Here is a 15,508-nt window from a genome sequence, read left to right as displayed (position 1 = left end):
TTTGTGATGTACATCATAACTTGTCTGAACAGATCCTCAGCACTACACAAGCATGCTTCAATTTTTCAAGAATTAATGAGACTCAAATTTCAATTTAATTTGTCACATATACAGTACAGTCATATGAAATGCAGTGAAATGCTTATATGACCGCTTGTGACTCTAAAAATTAAAGTTCATTAATAGTAAATAAATATAAATAAAAAGAAATAAAATAGAAAATAAATTTAGCTGGAATTATATGAAAAATTAAATTTTAGAGTAAATAAAACATTACTGGGGGGTGTGCGAATATGCATGAAAGTGTCTTATTTAAAGTGACTTGTGTGCACCACCATTTATTTTCAATAAAATCATATGATATTAAGTGACAAGGCCACTTTTTAAGCTTTTAAAGCTCTGCCATCTGAAAGTGAAATGTTAATGAAAATTCTATTTAAATGAATATACAGTAATCATGCTTTCTTAGATTCAAGTCAACCGTTACAACAGCACCACTATCATGGAATCAACCATGCAAAGCTTTAAAACCCAAAGGAACACAGTCTGAATTATATTCTAGATCAAACAGGAAGTGAAACTTAAAGCTTAGAGCAAGTCAAAAACTGCTTAATGTAAAATAAAGTGGATAATTTCTGGTCATGAGCTTGGAAGCTGAAAAGCCATAGATGCATTGTATGCCGTTTTCTGTTTTATTTGCACTGCATGGTCTTATAATATGCAGAAAGCAATGCATTAATTATTTAAACAGAGGGTATCTAATTAAAAACACCCAGAACATACAGGGTACACAAACCACACACAGACATAACCTGGTTGCGCTTTTACTTATTGCCTCATTTAACAGAGCTCACTCCTTAAACATCCACCTTCTCATCAACCCCTAAATATATATATATATATATGGAGCACATGTTTCCCAGCATGCCCGGTTCTCTTAAATCAAAGGAAACCACCATGTAAGCTGATCATTCATATTCATGGCACTCTGGGGGTAGTCGTCGGCACTGATCATGACCTCAAGTGCCTAGAAGGATCTAGATATCATTGAGAAGAAGAAGTAATTCCTTTCTAAGAGCTTGCCTGTGGGGTTGCCTCGGGTCTACCTAATGGCTCAAGCAATTATATTACTGTAATAGAACAAGAGCGATTTGAACTTTCAGGGATCCACATCTTGTAATATGAGCCTAACACACTGTAACTCCATTATATTACTGTATGTTGACCTCTTTAAATTACACCGAAAAATGTTAGACCATTTGGGTGGGTTTCGTCTCGTCACTCACTTAGTCACTTACTGTCTATACCACTTTATCCAGTATACAGGGTCGCAAGGGGCCTGGAGCCTATTCCAGAAGACACGCATTCGCACAGTACGGGCAATTTGGGAACGCCAATTAGTACCCAGAGGAAACCCACCAAGCACGGGGAGAACATGCAAACTCCATGCACACAGACCCGAGGTGGGAATCGAACCCCGATCCTGGATGTGCGACGCCACAGTGCTAACCACTATTTTGTTCGTCTGAAATGCGGATGGGAAAATACGTTCCTCTTTAACAAATGTTAAATTAAAATCTCTTAAATGGGACCAGCACTGCATTCAGCACACCTGGTGATGTTTTCTCAGTCATCTAATTATCTATGTGCCATTATCACACGATGTCATTCAAACAGATCATCTGGGATCAAACTTTTTCATATGAATAATTTGCATTAAAAAAATAGTAATGCGTTAAAATCCTCGATTAATCACATGTAATAACGTGTTAATATTGACAGCCCTAGAGAAAAAAAAATCTAAATCAGAAAACAAATATACATGTACATGAGTTGGAAGTGATGTGGACTGGATACAAAGTTGCTTACATTTGTATATTTAACCTGTGGGTCAAAAAAGATGCTGATGAACCAATACAATAGCTACATTTAAAATGGCTCCAGATTAAGTGAACTATATATTGCGATTCCAAGATGTCTGCACCGTAGATGACTCTGTCTGGGAGTCAGCCAAGTAAAGAACACGACCGTTGTGTATATATGTTAATGATGGTGTGTGTGTGTGTGTTAATGCAATGTTTATAAGGGCTATGCTGGCACCAACCAGGCTGAAAGCACAGAAATCGATGGTGACGAGGCACAGGAGGACTTACGTCAATGAGGTCGGAGAGGTCATGAATGTAGTACTTGAACACGCAGCAGTTGGTCGCCTCCAGAGCCAGCAGGTACTCGTTCCTTGCCTTGATGGCTTTCAGCTTGTTCTCAGTGTATTTAGCTTGGCGCTGCAAAAGAGATGGAAAATGAGGAGTATTAGAGGAAAGAAGAGAAATGGAACATTGAACGAGCGCCATTAAATCCTTCTCGCCAATAACTCGCAAACGTGGATCAGGTGTCTCATAGCTGCAAGTTGAAAAAGAAATGTTCAAGCTGCCTCTTAATCCTTATTCGGTCCTTTTCTAACCCTGCACTCTGAGACTAAGGACGAAAAAAAGGTCTTTGATTTATTCAGACAGCAAAACTCTTTTAAAAAGACATTCCATACAATTGTAAATGCCCTTCAAATCAAATTGTCAAATGTTGATACAAACTTGGACCATTTTCAGCAAATTATGTATAGTTATTAAAGAGTAAAGCAATAAATCATTTAATGCCAGTAATAGACTATAGTCATAAAAAAAGCAATAGACAGAGTTCAATCACATGCAAAGCTCTAAAGTTCAAACCATGACCAAAGGTACCTGTTTTTGAGAGCCTAGTCTGGGAGAAAGCTTTTAATCGAGTCTGACCCTCTTCACTGAAGAAATGTCTACATTTACATTTAAAAGATGCTTCGATATGCTTTACTTTTGCAAACACTGAGCACTGACACATGCAAATTTAACTTAGTAAAAGGGGTTTATTACTAACAGCACATGGCAGTAACCAACACTTTCAGGCGCTCCCTGTTAGGGATCGTCTGATTTGGGACAGGTTTTACGCCGGATGCCCTTCCTGGTACCGGATGTCCTTCCTGAGCCTACCCATCAGCCACCAAGGTTAAGATCCCGAAGCTTGTGGACTGGAAGGTGTATTAGAGATCTCATGCTTTGCAAGTTGTTGCGAAGCACCTGAGGCTAAGCGATCAGAAAACCTGACGAATGCTAACATTGCCCCAAGTAAAACATTTTTGTAATGCCAGCGTCTGCAGTTTTAAAAAAAGAAATAAGAGCGAATTTGATCTCAGATCAACAATGTATTCCTTATGAATGAGATCATGATCCACAACCATCTGCGAAATGAAGATTTGCACTTAACCACTCACCACTTCATCCATCTCCCCCTCTCTCTTCTACATTCTATTCTTCCCATTCAACAATGCCTTCATCTCCATCTGCTCACACATTTACTACCTACACAAACTTTTTCGTCTACATTCTCAGGTTCTCAGCTTTTACCTCAAATGACCAAAACAAAACCCTTAACCTCACCCTATTCCCACAGTTCAGCTCTTCTCATCAGTCCTCACCTTCTCCTTCATCTTCTCGATCTTTTTCACAGAGCTCCGGCGAACAGGCTTGTCGTCGAGCCTGACGCTGGCGAGCGTGTCAGGCGAGCGTGGTGTTTGGCGCTCCTCTTGGCGTGCCCCGCGTCCCATCTGCTTTTCTTCCTGCTTCTCTGCCTCCTTCAGCTTGCTCTCAGCGTTGATGCTATCTGCATTGTACATGTGGTAGGTCTTCATCACCTGCAAGGTAGAATGAGGAAGAGCACGGTTAGCAATGTAATATAGAAATTCGGTTGGGATGATAACGCTCATTCTAATTCTGTACAAGTAATAACCCTGCATTTACAACGGCATACATTTTTACAGGACTCAAATGACAGCCTGGTGATTACTAGAGGTCCTGCGGGTTGTCATGATCTCTCTGGTATTACGTAACAAGTTTTCTTTTATTCTCTTCCCCACTTCCAGCAACTGCTTTATCCTAGCCTTCAAGTATGAATAGGACACCAGTCCGTGGAAGAGTGCCATGTACAAAAACATTTGTTTCACAGTCATGGCTCACCAATAATTCAATCAACCCAGTGGCAAAGTTTGGTATATTGAAGGGAAATGGAGTACCCAGACAAACCTCCACACAAACCATAAACCAACCTCAGGACCCTGGGACTGTGGCTATTACTGCTAGACAGACTGAAATCTATTTTTTTAATTTTATTAGTGTATTATAGTATGCCGCTTGTGTGCAACTTGAACAGCTAGATCTCTAAAACCAGATAGAAGTAGTCCCCGACTTATGAACGAGTTCCATTCCGGTAGTACGTTCATAAGTTTGTCTTGTTCTTAAGTCCGAAGTGAGTCGTATATGGATTTGACACGAATATACAATGTAAAGCATACCAATCCAATTGACTAAATCTGTCCCCTTTCCCCACACTACCATCACCTAAGGAAATGAATCGCACAGTAAAATGTTTTCTTTGCACCTTTAAATTGCTAGGGGAATCGCAGATGCCATTTTTTTCTCTCCGTTTTGAGCTGTTTTCCACTGTATTGGACTGTGAACTCTGTTTTGTTGTGTATTTTCCAAAATTAGGATTATTCACCATTAGGACAGCCTTATAAGACAGCCATTTTCTATCATCATGTCTACGGATTGATTCAGTGAAACCTTCTTCCTACAGTCCTTAGTAAGGCCAACTAATTTATCCAGCACCCACACACGTACTATATACCGGACTTTAGACATTTTATACATTCACATACACGCTGAAAATATTTTATATAATTGTAAATATTCGTATCTGGTGTCTATTTTTGAAACAATACATGTGAGCTACTTCTGTGATTGAACCAGAAGTAGAACCGCGGTCCATTTGTATCTGTGGAAATTTGTGAAGCGAATGTTCGTAAGTCGGGGACTACCTGTATTAATTGAAGAGTTGCGCATATAAATTAGTTTGATTTACAATAAAGGAATGTTTGCTCTATGCGATATAAACATTCAGTCTTTATTAAAATAGAATTCATACACAGACTGAATAGTGTCTAGAACTGCCCTTGTTATTTCAGCATTTGTTTCAAGAACTATCCATTTATTGCTGTTTAGTACTTGCTAGAGAATTTGTTCAGGTGGTTGAGAAAGTGCAGACAGCTTGGTGGTAGGAAACAGGAAACATGCTTGAGCCAATGCCCTTTCAGCCTCAGCTTAGTATAATGACTTGCATACAAGGTCTGCTCCAGAAACATTTGGCCAAATTGTTTTTGCTTGCGCTCAAGCGTGCACGACAAAATAGTTTTCCTCTACTTCTAGCTCAATGCAGGGGAAAAAAATCCACTCATTTTAGACCGGATAGTACGTGTAAGGCATGATCTTTAGGACACATGCTTAAGCAGCTAATTGAAGACTAAAGAAATGTGATGACCATCTGATTATTTCCCTTTTTTTTTTCACCATGGAGGAAAAAAAAAAAGAAGAAATCACGGAGAGTGAAGCCACATGCCACACCAACTGGGGTTCTCAGTAAAACTGTTAGCAGTGTAACCATGGTGCCAGTCAACTGTATAACCACAGCATCTAAAATCTGGACAAAAAAATAAAAGAAAAAAAAGAAAAGAAAAAAAAAAGAATCTGTGTTAAGCAATGAAAGATGCTGTTCGGTGGAATGAATTCAGGAGGAAGTGGGGAGTGCAGAGGCTTTTCTTATTCTAAACATGAATGGAATGTCCCTGCTGTCTACTACTCCCTGGGGAAGAATCTTTCCCGAGTGACAAAGCATATACGCAGTCCCTCCTGCAATGTACCAAAGGTAAGAGAGATGACATAATGTAATTGCAAACTCTGTCAATCATTCCCTGGGTTCAAAAGACATTATATTAACCTTTTGAAACGATTCCTTCAAAATTATATGTAATAAATATTTAGCATTACTGGGTCATCTTTTTTTTGTGAGTAGAGGGGGTTCGGTCAAAACATTCATCTTAAAAACAAGGTTTAAAATATAGTTGCAAGCAACGATGAGCGCCCCCAAGCAGCCTGCGCCATCGCCACCCAGGTGCACCAGAAAGACAATGGGCATGATGGGTACATGCATTTAAAGGGGATATACCAATACCATTATGAGATCATTTTAGAAAAAGGAAAATTTTATGTTTAGGCCTCCAAAAAGCCCAGAATACTGGAAAAAAGCATCACACTATGATGTCACTTAATGTGATGTCACATAAAGTTATTAACCACTTTTTGGCATAAGTTTAAGGCATTATCACGGCCGACCCGTTTGAGATATCAAAAATTCCTCCGCAATTTTGCGTCCTTAATGTCTTGAGATCACATAGGCCCGATTTGGTGGCAATCGTATAAATTCCCTAGGAAAAGTATAACAAATTTGAGCTCATGCATTGTTCAGCTTAATGAGCTCTAAATGTGCACTGGGTTTCATGTGCGTCATGCAAGTGTGTATGAGCGATGCAGCAAAATCTCTGTGTCACGCCCGTGGCTCAAACTCTCAGGCATAATAATGACAGAAGATTCCAACCCGTCTGCTGATTTTTATGGAAAAAAAAAATCCTTAGAAGAACAAGAGGTCCCTTACACACTATGATGACGTAGGGCTAATGTCATAGTGCTTGGGCCTGTATAGGCTAATACTGTTTTCATGAGGAATGTAAGAAAAAAGAAAGGAAAAAAAAATAAGTCGGTGCAGCAACACTGCTTTTGCATGACACGTTTTCTCTGGGTCCTATTTTTTTTTATATCCTGTTTATAAACCATAAGAGATTGTAAAAAAACAGCGCCAGGTCTATTTGGATCAGAGTTAAACATTTAATTAAAGGATTTGCTTCCTTTCTTTGATGGGGAGTTACAGTATGCTTACAGTCATTTCTGCATCAGCACATAAATATGAAAGTATGCGAGTGTGTTTGCCCCTATGGGGGAAAAAAAAAAATCAGTCAAAGAAATTTGATAAGGTCTAAATATGGAGGTGCCTCCCCCCACCCACACCCCCCATCCTAAAACTTCAATCTCCTCTTGAACCCCCAAGGCTGCAGACAAAGCAGACACATGGTCCGCGTTAGAGCAGGAATTTCTAACGGCTCAGTGAAAACAAAGCTCGGGTATCATCGGAATGACTGAGCGCCGAGTGTCCTGCTGCTGATTAAAAGCCTGCTCTGTATGACTGTACAGTGTGTCAAACACTCTTGTTTAAGACAGAATAGCATGGTGGGGGAGCACAGAGGCATTCGTGATGTATCTCTCCGCGACACCTGGGTGCCGGGTGATGCACACTGCAATCTCACTGGCAAACATGGCTTCAAGACTATTTAATGCATGCTGCATCAGAGACACAGAAAAGAATTAAATAATTAGTTGATCATTTTGTGATACTCTTGGGGAGAGCATAATCATATTGTATGAGTCGAAAACATAAAGCTGAATAAGACATATTGTGCAAGTCGAGCATGTGACATTAAAGTCTGTCATTAATACACATCCGTCTTTCACAATCATCTTCTGAAACCAAACACTGCCACAGTTTGACGGCAATAAAACCAATTTAGTGGCTCAGAGAAACCTGAGACGCATCTGTCGAATTCACCGACATCTCAGCAAAAAGGAAGAAGAAGAAAAAGAAAGAAAAAACAAGACTTCCTGGTGCAGGATCGTATACCGGACACGAGTTCAATAAAAGTGTGCACACAAGCAGAAGCAGTCATTTGTAGTTTTCTTTAATGCACGCCAACATTGTCGCACCCTGCCTGTCATACGCTAGACTACACAAGCACGACTGCCTGCTGGGACCAACATCCGCAACGCCTTGAAGAGGAAAGAAGAATTAGTACAAGGAATCAAATTCCACTGATCATACTGTATACCTACTGATTTAGCCACAAGCCCTGCAGCACATTTAAAAAAAAAAAGGCCTCGCTTGCTGCAGAGGCTTCACTTCCAGCCCCCTTGAAAAAGACGACAGCAAAAGCAGGGCAGAGTGTGTGTGTGTGTGTGTGTGTGTGTGTGTGTGTGTGTGCGGTGGGGGAGAAAGGAAACACTGTGTACCTGCACTCTATATTTGAACACTGTGCATCTCTAGAGGGACTATACTTCTTTAAGAATAAATAAAAAGGGATTTTTTTTAATGCAGCAAATTTGCAGTCAGGGGATATCTACAGATTTTCTCAGACTGGTTGTATTGGCTTTAGTGAGTTTGTAAGAGCAGTCTTTTTTTATTTCTGGTTATAATTATAATGTCGACTGATGTGGCGAATACACACTTTATAGTAAGAATGTATCACGCAGCATCACAAACATCACTCACTCACATCAAGGGGCATTTCAGTCAGATCAGTTCAGTTCTCCTACTGTACATGCAGGTTTTTGGGTGTAGCCAGAGGAAATAAACACAGAAATAGAGAGGATGCATGAAATTCCATTTAAAAAACAATATAATGTAAAAGTATGGTGAGCTGAGGGTCAAAATTTAGCAGGTTAAAAGAATTAACACCAACAGAAAATAGTATATTAATTCTCGAAGTTACATTACACAGTGGTACCTTGGCATACAATCACCCTGCCTCACGGATTTTCGGCTTAAGAACTGAAATTTTGCAAGAAATTTGCATCAGGATACGAAGCATTTTCACATTTGAACGAACCGAGCCGAACCGACTGGCCACGAAATTGCAATCAAAACTCGTTTGCGTCAGTGGAAATCCAAAAGGAAGCAGGTTTCAATTTTTGTGCTTTTTTTTTTCATTTTGTGCAAGATTTAGCAAAAATATACAGTAGCATCATGGGTCCCAAGAACGTCATCAAGGACATTAGCAAAAAGAAAACGGAGTCACTTTTAGATACCTTTAGAAGCAGCCAAGAGGAATCATGAATTAAGGTGAGATTTCAATGTCTATTTATTTTATATTTTACTTCATTTACATTTTTTCTAAATGTTTTGATTGTTTTTATATGCAAAAATATGATTATAGTGTTGGAAATTGGTAATATTGGTAATACTTTTGGGTGGGTGGATGGATTATCTGCATTTCCTGTATTATTTCCTGCATTATTCGCAATACAAATTTTTTCACCTTATGAACTTGTCTCCGGAACGGATTAAACTTGCATGCCGAGGTTCCACTGTACCTTATTGAGAAACGTACTGTAATGTCTTGCACCATACTGTGGTCATGTTTTGCATCACCGTCAAAATTTGACACCTAGAAGACATTATTAGAGGCTGCCATACGTCATCTTTTTTTCCCCCTACACAGTACGTTTAACCACAAAGTAATGTCATATTTTGCTTCTTACACAAGTTATAAGCTGCAGATTTATATTTAACTTGGTCTCTTCAGCATTTATCTAGCATTCAATTCCGGATAATGTAAAGATTGTCCATCAACAGTGCATGTTAATTAAACCACCTACTAAAATCGGATGTGTGTACCGTAGCCAGGAATGGGATTCTGACCATGCACATGTACATGCACTGTTGTGAAGCTCACTTTGGTTAAATATACATAACACATTTTGCTTTTATGATGGACAGGAACTTATGATGGTTGTTAGAAAAGAGACCTGAGAAACTGATTTTTCCACTGTGTACACTACATTAACATATACACTGATCAGCCATTACGTTAACACAACCACAAGGGGATTTGAATCAGATGGAGTAAACTGGTGATAGGATCATGGGCATCCAAAGCTCGACCATGCCAGTAGGGAGAACAGAGGCTATCCTATCTGGGCTGATCCCACGGAAAAGCCAACGTAGAACGAATTGCTGGAAAGGTTAATCCTGGCTACGATAGGAAGGTATCAGAACACTCAGTGCATCACTGCTTATTTAAGCAAGCAAAGAATTCAAGGTTGTTTTTCTGGCCTCCTAAAATTCCTCAGGTTTTAGTGCGACTGAGCATCCATGGAATGCACCAGACAAACAGGTCCGAGTCATGGAGGCAAAACCCCTCAACCTACAGCGTCCAAAGGAGCCGCCGCTAACGTCCAAGTGCCAGACAGGTTCATGTGAGGTCATGCCTCGAGGGGGACACAATCTTTAGTCTTTATGGCTGATCGTTGTACACTGAGATACAGTATATGCAACATACTGTATAAATAGCACAAACATTAAAAATATATATTTTTTATATAACCTTAGTGTACCAAGTCATCACTAGTGTCCTGAGGAACAAAATAAATTATCTGCAGCCACTTAACTTTTATTTTCATGTAAATATTTAATGGTAACATTGTATACCTTTGGTCATAAACCAAAACCTGAATCAAAACTATTACATCTTTCCAAAGTACCTTTCTTTGATCTTTTTTGGTTTGTTAGTTATCTCATTACACACAAAATGGGCGTTCCATTCATCTATACATGTGTGGACATTTGTGCAGCTCTTACCGTGTACAGCTCGTTCAGGACCTTCATCAAATCCTCCTGCAGCTGAAGTCCCACCTCTTTACTCTATATGAACAGGGGAAAAAAAAAGACACATTAGAAAACACACTCCCAAAGTAATACATACTCTATCTTTTGAATGGGTTGATTAAACAATGCCAGTGACTGCCATTTATCACATCAGAGGCGGAAACACCAGGAAAACTGATGCACTGCTCTTGTCACGCTTAGCAGGACGGATGGGAATGCCTTGTCCTTCAGTAATGGAGGTCGGAACAGTCTGACTCTACTGCAATCGAAATCCAGGGCCTGTTTATCATATAACACGAGAGTGAGGCGCACGGGTGGATTTCTATCAATTAATTTAACTTCTGACGCGCTCGTGAGTCTATGATTCATAAAGCTTCAAAACTACAAGCCTCCCATAATCAATACCATTAATATACCGGCACAATGGATGTTTTTGGGTTGAGGTTTGGAACAGCTGAGTTTATAAGCTTTTTTTTTTTTTAATAAAAAGGATTTAGGGTGGAAAGAATTGGCAGACATTGTGTGAAATGGAAATGGTGAACTAAAATTCTGGCATTGCTCACTGTGTATTGGCTTTGTGTATTTGCCATGTGAAAACGAAGCGCTAAAGAGAACACACCCAAAGCTCTGTAGGTTGGCTGGCGAAAAGAATGTAAACTGGAACTGACAGCACCTACAGATCATCATTATTCAAGCCCCTCCACATGTTTAAACATCTTAAAAGGAATGAAAGCAAGCGGGAGCCAAGTGGTATATTTTGCACTGCGCTAGGGTTGGGAAAATTAGCATTCTTGGAGGACGTACACTAAGGCAGAACTTGTTATTTAAGGAAGTATTTTCATACATCTGCCAATAAGACTAGTGAGGGGAAATATTGCTCACAAGAATAGTAGAAGAATGGGGGGAAAAAAACATGAAATCCTTAGATGATATGAACGCTACTGAACAAACCGTTTCACCCATAGGACCGAAAATTGTTTATTCAAAATTTCACCTAGATAACGTCTTCGTGAAGCAGAACTGAATGAGAGAAAATGGTCCATCACGACTGTAGAGTCACATATTCCAGCATTTTCAGCTTTCCAACCTGGTAGGTTGAGAAAAGAATTTAACCCTTTGAAGGTAGAGATGAATGCCTGGCAGCAGGCGTCTATCCATAGGGGCTCATTAATAATGGAGCACTGATGGCCTTTATTCAGAGCAAGAGCTCTGGCTGAAGGGTCAGAATCCACAATCCACACAGCCACATTCAGAAGGGTGCAGAGGAGTAGCATGGTGTCAGGTCTCCCTCCCTGCCTCCCTCCCTCTTATTGACTGGAGTCCAAGATGACGGATGGTCAAAGCTAATCCAGCCCTGAAATGTCAACATCAGTATGTTCCTATGGTTCAGTGGCTCACAATGACAACTATGTGTCTTTTAAACCAACAATGAAGAAGGCTTGTGCAATAGTTTGATGCACACCAATGTTGATTCTTTGGGTATGAGAAACAAAACTAGCTACGGAGCAAAGTTAGAAACCTTAAGTAAAAAAATATATAAGAAATGTTAAAATTGTTTGTGATTCAGACCACAATATCACTATTGTATTCCCACAAATGACTGGTCAAAAGGTGTAGATTAACTAGTTGTAACAGTAATCTTTGACAGCAGTTCTAACGCCAGTAATCAAGTCACATGGGTTAAAAATGATTGGGTTGCATTGAGCAAAGAAAACAACTAAGGAGATTTGAAATGACTAAAATTGGGTAAAGAAATATCTAACAAATTATTAAAACCTGGAAGGAAAGTGCTGAGCCATCAACTTTGTGAATGAAATGTGATCAGAAAACAAACAGAAAAAACACACAATTTGAAAAGCTTTTGTGTGATTTGGCCTAAACCCCAACATGGCCATAACAAACCACTTGTTAGCAAGACTGACCAAGAAAAATATGCTTCGGTTTGCAAGGAAGCATACAGAATGAACTTTGGAGCAATGGAAAAAGGTCATGTGGTCTCATGTGTCCAGAGTGCTGGGTTCGTCAGCGGTGAGAAGAAAAGCGGATAAAGTAATGCACCCATCATGCATAGTGGCCACTGTACAAACCTCTGGAAGCAGTGATGATCTGGGGTTGCTTCAATTTGTCAGGTCTAGACTCAGCAATGTTATGTGGCAATAAAATGAAGTCAGCTGCAGACCTGAATGTACTGAATGACCAGGTTATACTGTACAAGCGATGCATCTTTTCTTCCTTGATTTTAACAGACAGATAACGCTCCCCAGTATGCTTCTTATTTGCTATTCTGATGACAGAAATGTACTGTACGTAAACTGTGAATATACTGCTGTGCCATTGGTTTTCTGTATGTATTTGTGTGTTTTGTTGGTTTATCTGCAGTGAGAGACTATTAAAGTTAGCTTATAGCTAAAGCTAAATAAATCATAAGCTTTGTGTGTGTGCTTTTGTGTCATTTTCCCTCTTTACATCTTTTCTACATAGCTAGAGAGTGGGTGTTCTAAGCCGGAGCTCAGACAAAATCCATTGAGATGAATATCAGATCCAAATCAAGGAGATTTCACCCAGACATTCCAGTGCATTTTTCTTCCCTTTCTCCCTTCTGCTTAAAAATGCCTTTTTTTTTTTTTTTTTTAGGTTAAACGTGCTGCTGTTGGGAACTAGAGTGTGCGCCAATCCAAAAACTGTTCAAGATGGAAAAACAAAAGAGCTCGTAGAGCAGTTTAAAGTCTACGATACCAAGCGTAAAAAGCACGTTAAAGAATGAAAGTTGGGTGAGGAGCTTTAAAAACTAAATAAATAATTAAAGCATCACCTGACAAATATTCAGAAATCATGCAACACCGTGCCACAGTCATCAGTATGAAAATGAAAATTCCCCAAATGCTGGATGTAGCATGTAACTGCATGAGGTGAAGTCATTATTATTTTCAGCACCTCACCCCATGACATCAAAGGAAGGGAAAAAAAGTGAAGGAAAAAAAAAAAAAAACGCAAGGAGCGTGTGCTTCCTTAGGGCAGATAGTGAAGCGATCACGGGCTAAAAATACCCCGACGCCTGAATTCAGTTAAAAACATAAAATAAATGATAGTAGAACTGGATTCGATCATGCTTCTGTCATACTGAGTGTAATGGTGGAATGGAAGGCATTATTCCAGTCATCCAGTGGTCTTTACTGGAAACATCTGGTAAAGTTCTAGAGAAGGCATTCTGGAGAGGAATGTTTCATCGCTGACCGGCGGAAATCCAAGATGTCTTCTATTGGGAATTTTCTGGCATTAACGTTATCACTTCAGATGATATCTGGGATTTTATTGTATAGTCTAATTTATACATGCTACATTTTATTATGGGCGACAAATGTATTTAAACCAATCCACCGTTAAAATGAAAAATTTATTATGTCCTTATGATAAGCACTTGAACCAAATTCAACGTTCAAATTATTAGAGATGAGCCGGTATGCGTGAAGGTTTAGGACCAAAACCGTCAAGATCTAGCTAGCCACACACCTTGGGTAATCCTAGTTTTTAAAAAATGTTACAGTATATTTTACAGGCTGGTATAATGTTAAACAAATGGAGAATATGAGAATGCACAATAGACAATAGAATTTATAGAAAGCTCCAGGAGGCATGCTAATTGAGATGACTGTAAATTGTGAACTATAAGCAGACTGTTAATTCTATTCTATTTTTATTTATTTTTTACTTTTCTCTATTTCACAATAGTATTTAATCTATTTTGTATTAAGAATTACAAATATATTCAATAAACACTGAAATGTTGGGTAATTTGTGTTGGTGGTTGTTTAAATGTCATTCTCCATAGCGCTTATAGGTCCGGAGCCTATCTCAGGTGACTCGCACAGGCACTAGGAAGATGCCAATCCATCTCAGTTCACACAAGCACACTCTCAATCTCACATTATAAATAACAAACAAACAAACAAAAAAAAAATACAATTAGCTTAACCTGCATATCCTTCAACTGTGGAAGAAAAACGGAGAACCCAGAGTAAACCGACCAAGTATGCGGAAAACATGCAAACGCCACACACACAATCACACACACGCACACAGACCTGAAGTGGGAACTGAAACCTCGACCCTGGAGGTGCGAGGTCACAGTGCTAACCGCTACACTAACGTGACGCCTGTGTAAATGTCATGTCTCGTTCAAAATAATATATTTTGTTCTATCCTCTGGTTCACACATTCAGACCAGGAGAGTTGGGTATCGTAAGAACCAACCACACACACAAACTCAATAAATTTAACTGAATATGAAGAAGTGAATCTCTTACAAAATGTGAGTATTTGCAGAAGAAGATGCAAGCAGTTTGTATTTTCTGCAAAAAAACATATTAAACCATTAAATCATAAAAACAAAAGACCATTTAACATTTGCAAGTTGACCTAAATAATTAAAAAAGTGTGAACAGATTATGAATCGAAACTAACCCTTAGATTCAATTTACAGAATCAGGCAAGAAATCCAAGATTGCATAATCAAAAAATGCGTAATCGGTTAAAAAAAAAAAAAAAAAAAAAAAAAAGAACAGCTCTTCTCAATACTCAGCTGGTGAACTATTATTGTGCTAATAGATACGCAGAGCGTAAATGCTCATCATACATAAATAAAAAAATACAAGACATTATTGCATCAAAAATGCTTTTTTTTTTTTTTTTTTTAACTAATCTTAGTTCTCAGAAATCCATCCTTATTTCCCAACACAATGCTGAAATCAGGAATGAAGGTTAAATTCTAGTCCTGTTTTATTTGACTTACTTCATTTCTGTTTCATTGCACATAAGCACACATGCATGCAAACACACACACCCAACCAAACACACACACAAAAAAGGAGTCGTTAAATGTCTTCAAGACTGATTTCATTAACTAGCTTGAGCAAGTAAAGAGAGAGGCATGTGCCTGTTGAACACTGACCTACAGTGCCGAATGCCTGGTTGCCCTAATCAAAAGAAAACATGACCGCTTTCGTGCGCACGCCTGACAGAAGACTGGCTTTGGTTAGCATGAATCCATCGGCGCCCTGCAGCAGGCTGGAGCTGAGCCCCGCTGAGCACCATTGTTGCA

General features: G+C 39.1%; 1 protein-coding gene across 3 annotated transcripts in view; it reads right to left on the bottom strand.

The window, feature by feature from the left end:
- srgap2 (SLIT-ROBO Rho GTPase activating protein 2) overlaps window positions 1-15,508 on the bottom strand; it is a 105,881-nt gene that overhangs the window by 27,504 nt on the left and 62,869 nt on the right. For all 3 annotated transcript variants that reach the window (XM_053483811.1, XM_053483812.1, XM_053483813.1), the window contains 3 exons: window positions 10,384-10,446; window positions 3,506-3,721; window positions 2,154-2,282 (listed from right to left, as the gene is read on the bottom strand). In XM_053483811.1, coding sequence (XP_053339786.1) covers window positions 2,154-2,282; window positions 3,506-3,721; window positions 10,384-10,446 — 408 coding nt within the window. The remainder of the gene's footprint in view (window positions 1-2,153; window positions 2,283-3,505; window positions 3,722-10,383; window positions 10,447-15,508) is intronic.

Source organism: Clarias gariepinus, chromosome 23 (genome assembly GCF_024256425.1).
Source record: "Clarias gariepinus isolate MV-2021 ecotype Netherlands chromosome 23, CGAR_prim_01v2, whole genome shotgun sequence".
In the NCBI taxonomy this organism is placed as follows: domain Eukaryota; kingdom Metazoa; phylum Chordata; class Actinopteri; order Siluriformes; family Clariidae; genus Clarias; species Clarias gariepinus.
Note: the sequence above shows the minus strand (reverse complement) of the source record. Positions and strands in the feature narration are given on the sequence as shown.